The sequence below is a fragment of the Rutidosis leptorrhynchoides genome, chromosome 10, assembly GCF_046630445.1.
Source record: "Rutidosis leptorrhynchoides isolate AG116_Rl617_1_P2 chromosome 10, CSIRO_AGI_Rlap_v1, whole genome shotgun sequence".
Classification (NCBI taxonomy): domain Eukaryota; kingdom Viridiplantae; phylum Streptophyta; class Magnoliopsida; order Asterales; family Asteraceae; genus Rutidosis; species Rutidosis leptorrhynchoides.
In genome coordinates this window covers 200,126,164-200,133,182 of record NC_092342.1, presented here as the reverse complement: position 1 = coordinate 200,133,182, position 7,019 = coordinate 200,126,164, and the positions used below count along the sequence as shown (strand labels likewise).

The following is a 7,019-nucleotide window of genomic DNA, read 5'->3' as shown; positions in this document are numbered from 1 at the left end:
TAGTATTAAAGTGGTGATGTGGGTTGTGTTCACATCAATGAAAATAGAAAAAATGAAATTCATAGTTGATGATAGTTGTTGTTGTAGTGGTGGTGGTGGATGACTGTGACCGCGGTGGTGGATGGATGAGGCGGAGGGTGATGATCTTGGGATGATGTAGTTTGTACAAGAATAAGAAACAAGTATATAGGTTTAACTTCAGTTTAGTGAAGCAAACGATTAGTAGAAATTAATTCAAGTGGGTTTCGTTTTTAATCGTTATTCGAACGCGAAGCAAGTTGATGGTGGTTCAAAGTGGTTTTAGTGTGGTGGTGATTGATTTATGATGGTGGTTGATGGCCGGTTATGATGATCAAAAGAAAGAAGAAATGGAAATGGTTGATCAATTATGGGAAATGAAGGATAGAAGGTGATGGTTAATCACTCAATTATACGGGCATAAATATAGCTATATCATATATTGGAGTCAAACAAAACACCATACTAACACACAATTAAATAATATATAATTAATTATTTTTAATTTAAACGTGCACACACAGTTCCGCAGCCTATTAATTTGTCTTTAACTACCTACAGTTTTCACGGACTGTGTATCATGCGAAATTAGTGGCGGATAAAAGTGTTCAGAAAAATCTCATATTTTTAAATTAACTATATTTATTTATTTTGGTCATTATGGTATGAAATCCGAGCATTAACTATTAAATAAAAATTACATCAACTGTCCCTCTTATTTATGAGTGAACTATAAAAAATGTTAAAACTTAACAAATAGTTCCTAAATACATTTTTAATAAGCCTAAAATTTATAGAACTCATTTTCGAATAACCGTTTATTTTAAAATCACTTAAGTTTGAATTTAACTTGCTTAATATTAATCAAAACATCAAACGAGTATTACAATCATCTAATATTTATTTATTTATTTTAGTATACTTTATTTATATATAGAGATATATTTTAAATAATAATTATTATAATATCCTATTTTTATTTTATTAATTTTAATAACAACATTATATAATACTTCAAATTATATTTTGAATTATTATTTATATATATACATACACACATATCTATTACGATTAATTGTTCGTGAATCGTCGAGAGCAGTCGAAGGTCAATTGAATATATAAAACACTTCAAACTTTTTGAGACTTAACATTACATATTTTTGCTTATTGTGTCAGAATCATAATAAGATTAAGTTTAAATTTGGTCGAAAATTTCTGGGTCGTCACATTCTCCACACTTGCAACAAGTAATGACGTTCAAAGAATAAATGATTGTACAAATCTTGTTGCAGTTTGCACAACGAACACAACATCATGACAATATCACGGTCTCCCACATCCCACGACATCATCTTGTCTTGCGTTTTTAGCTTCTCTCCCATAAACAACCACATTATAAATGAATGTCAAGGAATAGCGTTCGAAAACCAAACCATCGGGTAAAAATTTACCAGATTATCATGAGGCTGTAAAACATCCCAAGCAGCTTTGAATGAAAGCTCTACCAAATCACTATCAAATGATTTCCATCATACCGATATCACTTGAAAATTTTTTCTCTAATTAATTCATGTGCCTTGCATGTGAGGGGTAAATTGATCATTTCATTTTATATTATCTCCTCCATTTACTATAAATCTTTATAGAGTCTAATTCAAAACCCTAAACTAAAAACAAAATTAAATTCAAAATCTTCCACCTCCGTCTTCTTCTTAATCATCCAACGTCTTCAAGAATTGCAATGGCGGAGATGTAATCATAATTACAAAACTTCTGATTCCACAGTAGTGTTTACAGATCTGCAACACTTGGATGAATTAGATTTCATCGGTCGATGATCCACAAAGAAAGAGAACGATCTATTCACTGAGATGAGTCTATCTAATATCCGATCGATGGTTCAGGCCAACATCTAACTAATATTCAAAAGCAAGTGATGGAGTAGGTGACCAGATATGAGTGATAACCTGCAAAAAATCACCATCGAATCCTGATATCGGTAAAAAGTTTCGATTATATCCATATGCATGTAAATAATTTTGTTTTGTAAACAACGGAGAGTGCTCGATTTAGTAAAGAAGACATCAGTTTGCTATTGGGTTTACAGACATAAATTTGGGTTTTGATTTTATTTTGTTGTGAATGTTAGGATTTTGATTAGAATTGATTTTAATTTGATATGGTTATGATGAGAATAGTTGTTAGGGTTTGAAAGTTTGTTAAAGATGATGGAAAATGGAAAAAGGGAATTAAATGACAAAGAAAGATATATAATGACCAAAACATCATGTGCTCGACACATAACAATACTTAACGGAAAATTTTAATGGCCGCCAGTCTAAGTGACCAACCATGAAATATGTGCATAGTTGGGTGATGAACCGCGTTAAATATAAACATAGATGGCTATCGTGCAATTTTTGACAAACATAAAGGACCAAGCGCGTAATGTTGTTTTGTTTTTTAGTTTTGTTTTAAATTGCCAAAATGGTCCCTATATTTGTTCATTTTTGCCCTTTTTATCCTTGTTTTCTAAAAACTGCAATTTTCATTCTTAATAGCGTAAATGTGTCACAATTTAGTCCCTGCATTAACGGCTGGTTAAATTTCTCGTTAATGTAGGCTCATTCATATCACGTGATTATAAACCGTTTCATATTCTAATGTATAATGTATTCTTCATACTAAACCTATACGTGATACTCTGTTATCCCGTTCTATTCATGTTCCTTTTATTACTCTGTGATTAATCTAAGACCGAAACACTTTCAATGGCCGAGCATCATGGTTGGATTTCGAAAAATAAAAGATGAATAAAAGCTTACACTTCGGGCACAACAATAGAACATTCGACCTGGATTCTTTGATGTCAACGAAGTACGAATAATCGACGGACTATCACAAACACAATACACAGTCATTATGAATTAGGATCGAAGGTTGATTTAGAGAAGTTTTGTATGTGTATAGAACGAACACAAACTGAATTAGGGCTCCCTTCATTATACTATGTATATATTAGAAAGGGGTGTATAATCATGTGATATGTATGAGCTTACACTAACGAGCAAATTAACCATCCGTTAACAACAACAACAACAACAATATCCAATACCACATAAGTGGTATTGGGGAGGTTAGATGTAGACAATCCTTCCCCTATCCGAGAATAAAAACAAGTCATTTCTCCACTCAGAGTGAAACACTCTCATAAGTAGCGAAAATCATCCCTCTCTATTCCACGGATAAAGAGATTGCTTCCGAGTGGACCTCCGGCCAATAAGTAGGAAATATTTTTTAAAAAAGTAGTTAAAATAAAATTAAAAATAAAATTGAAACGTCATGAAAATGGTAGAATCAAATTTCCATGGATTTTAAATCCTGCCTGAAATTTAGTTTAGGCTTTAAACGACAGTCAAGACGCAAATAAATCAACTCTTGCTGTTAACGCATAGATTAAATTAGGACACATTTGCCCTATTAAAGATGAAAATTGCATTTTCCGGGATGAAAAGAGGAAAAATGAACAAATACAGGGGCAATTTTGTCTTCTTAGGCTAGTTTAGATAATTTGAGCGGATCCGTTAAAAATGGCGTTTAAGATATACTTAACCACCCTGGTGCACTTGTTCTCCGACGAGTTGCCGCCGCCGCCATAAATTCTTTTCCTTATCCCGCTCCATTAGTCATTTCCTTTTTCCAGTTATAACTACTACTACTACTACGGAGCACCAGACCACCACTTTGTTCTCTATTCGATTCGATTGCTTCTCCAGTCTCCGCTGCCAAACCCTAAAGCACAAAATTCGTTGCAAATAACGATGCTTAACAATTCCTTGTACCGCAATTGTAAGTCTTCTTTCCAAATCGATACATGTGTGTTGTGTGTGTGTCTGTTTGAACTGCTGATTTACTTACCCTAAATGTTATGTATACATAATACTGCACGTTATGCCGTTAGATATTCATCAGCCTCTGTTAACTTTAACTTAATAATATATAAGTCAATTGTGAACTTATATATTATTAAGTTAACCTCTCGTTCATTCTAAATTGCCTGAAATTATGAATGATTTTTGCTGCTCTAATACAGTGTCTGGCTTTGCTTTTTCAATGTCCGTATGAGCTATTGATTTGTCGAAACTGGATCATTTGTTCTAACAGAATTAACTGCAGGAGAACGATCTTGTGGTAGCACATCTATACAAATAGGAATACATACATATCAAAAAAATTCACAAACTTGAAATTTGTACAAGTCAATCACACTTGAGCGTTAATGTAACAGGTATTTACTTAATAGCTCTGTTCCACATCAATTTAGTTAACCTCCGATGCAATTAGTTTACCACTTGAGCGTTGCAGTACTATGTTTTATCGAGCTCATCTATATATTTCTTTCTCAAAAGACCAACAGTAAGTGAAGGTCAAAATACGGTTCTGATTTTGGAATTTGTGTAATGTTATTATAACTTTGCTATCCACATGAGTGCTAAATATTTGTTTGTTTGTATGTATACGCTTCTGTTGTAATTGTTGAATCAAAATGTCATTTTGGTCTAAGTATTTGTGTCAGTTTATGATGAATGTACAGAAACTGGGTTTGATCTGTGTATAGTACACTAATTTATGGGTTTAAGCAGGATATTTTTTTTGATGAATGATTTAATAAATTGATGTATTAGGTCACATTATATCTTCTATTATAAGCCGTTGGACAATTAAAAGATCCAGCCCAACAAGTTGTATCCAGTGGCTATCAACGAAGGCCTCTGGTGGTGGCGACGAATGGAACGACGCATGGGAAACAGCATGGTTGCCTGAAGATCTATCAGTGAAAAATCGAGCACCATGGGAAACAGACGTCAATTTTTCAATCTCCGATACACCGGAGGAGGTTCTGGATGCGGATACAAAGTCATTTGTTGAAGAAATGGCTGATAATTGGGAGCAGAGGAGGAAAAAGGGTGGGAGTAAGAGTAAAAGAGAGGAAGAAGAAGAAAGGCTGATGAAAATGAAAGAAGAAGGGAAAGGTTTGTACAGTTTGGAGAATGTGAAGAGGGATTATAGGGTTCAGAAACAACGGGTTCATGCTGGTTTGTGGGTTAAAGAAATCGAGAAGATGGAAGAGGCTAAATTGGGTGATGATGTAGGCGGTGATGATCTTGACAGATTTCTTGACAGCGCTTCTGAGTAATTTTTCTTTCCTTTTCAAGCACATACATCTAAAGACATATTGTTTTAATCATTGTTGTAAAAGTCGGCCGACCTGTCAGTTTCGGGACTAACCCGTCCCGACTCGCCCAAAAATGTCTTAAAAGTCGGTCAACGCTAAAACGTCGGGTCAAAATTGGTCAAAGTCAGGCCGATCGGGTCACGATCAAAGTTGGACAATGCGTAATACATATAGGTTTATTTTTTTATTATTAAACTGAAAGTTGGACAATGCGTGACTGTCCCTCCAAGGTCCTGACCGACTCGTGACTTTTACGACCTTGATTTTAATACATGGTAGCTATATGGTTTGAAAATCTGCATACATATATAGTGGCACGAGGATTATGTGTTAAGTGAGTTATTTTAGCCTTAAGAATTGAAATTAGTTAATCAATCTTTAGGGCTTAAAGTCACAGATAGTTTGGTAAATTTTATTTATCTGATAGTCGATTTCCCACAGCTATTTCATTTTTTGACGCTAAGTAAATAGAAAATCCTAATCATAGTTTTACAAACTTGAACTATGATGTTAAATGGATTGCGTCTGTTTATCGTATTGTATGTCTAGCTTAAGGTGTCCTGCATACAGTTTTCCTAGCATACCTACAAAAAGTGTACTGCTTTTTGGTCTAGTTCCAACGAATAGGATTGAATTTTCAAGTCACAAATATGGAGTAGAAGAAAAACTTGTTAAAGAACACATAGAAGTAATCTGATGTGAGGAATCAAGCTTGCAACTACTTTGACATTTTGCATTGCAGGTTTTCTTATGTTCTTTTCGGCTTTGTTTGCAGGATATTTGAGTCTGGAACCAGTGATTTGAATAAGTCAAAAGTCAAAGATTCTTGGGATTTGAAAAACAAGCCTGATGGATGGGAAACAACATCCAAGGGTCAAGATGGGAATATTTGGGAAATGTCTCAAAGAGAAGAAGATATTCTTGTTCAAGAGTATGAACGTCGCATTGCTTTCAGCAAACACCAGGTTTTTATTTATCGTCCTCTTTATCCGTGAATCGTTAGTCATCGAGAAAGTTGTTTAATTTATTTGTGTATTTGTAATTTGTATGTGTGTATGCAGATAGCTAGTTTTATTAAGCAACATATATTTAGTCGGAGAAGACCGATAGATGGATGGAAGTACATGATTGAAGAATTAGGGCCAAATGCAAGAAGAGGTAGTAAAGGCAGCGTTTCAAGACTACCTAGTCTTGCTGATCCAGCCACCCAACCATTTCAAGAGGAGAAGATTCCAATTGCCACAACAAACACTAAACGAAAATAGATAATCATCCTTGTAAAGCTTCTTTTTCCCTTTCTTTTTTAAACCAACTGTAACGTCAAATTAATCTCAACTTATCATTGTTTGTAGTTTTTCATCACTAATACGTTTTTGGTCATCAGTTTTTATTTGGTGGAAACAGCAAAACTATCATTCAAATGATGACTAAAGAGGTATGTAATAGATTGTAAAATTGTTCTTTCTTTCTGTCTTGTACCCTTGGACCATTTTTTTTTTTTACCATGACCCCAAGTGACGGAGAGGTGTGGTGATGCACTTTTTGAAGAAAAAGTGATTTTCTGACTGTGACGTGGATAAGGTAAATAGTGGTGAGTGTTACATTTGAGTGAGTGGAAAAAAATTTAATGATGTGGTAAAGTAGGATTGAACACCATATTTTAGTCACCCGTAACGCCATGATAAATGGCGGTACGGCGTTACCTCTCTCCTCCTCATGTGCCACGTTTGGATTTCAGGCGTCACCATTTGGATATTTAGCATAA

At 34.4% G+C, this 7,019-nt stretch overlaps 1 protein-coding gene across 1 annotated transcript; it reads left to right on the top strand.

Moving 5' to 3' along the window:
• The first annotated feature begins 3,648 nt into the window (after positions 1–3,648).
• LOC139872500 (protein GAMETE CELL DEFECTIVE 1, mitochondrial-like) lies at positions 3,649–6,723 on the top strand. The gene is made up of 4 exons (XM_071860391.1): positions 3,649–3,867; positions 4,704–5,211; positions 6,030–6,219; positions 6,316–6,723. Exons 1-4 carry the CDS (start codon positions 3,840–3,842, stop codon positions 6,517–6,519), a joined length of 930 nt encoding a protein of 309 aa, XP_071716492.1. The 5' UTR covers positions 3,649–3,839; the 3' UTR covers positions 6,520–6,723.
• Positions 6,724–7,019: the final 296 nt, after the last annotated feature.

Coding starts and splice junctions, on each gene's coding strand:
- LOC139872500 (XM_071860391.1), top strand. CDS start 3,840: ATGCTTAACAATTCCTTGTACCGCAATT. Junction 3,868..4,703: donor CAATTCCTTGTACCGCAATT/GTAAGTCTTCTT, acceptor TTGATGTATTAG/GTCACATTATATCTTCTATT. Junction 5,212..6,029: donor TTTCTTGACAGCGCTTCTGA/GTAATTTTTCTT, acceptor CTTTGTTTGCAG/GATATTTGAGTCTGGAACCA.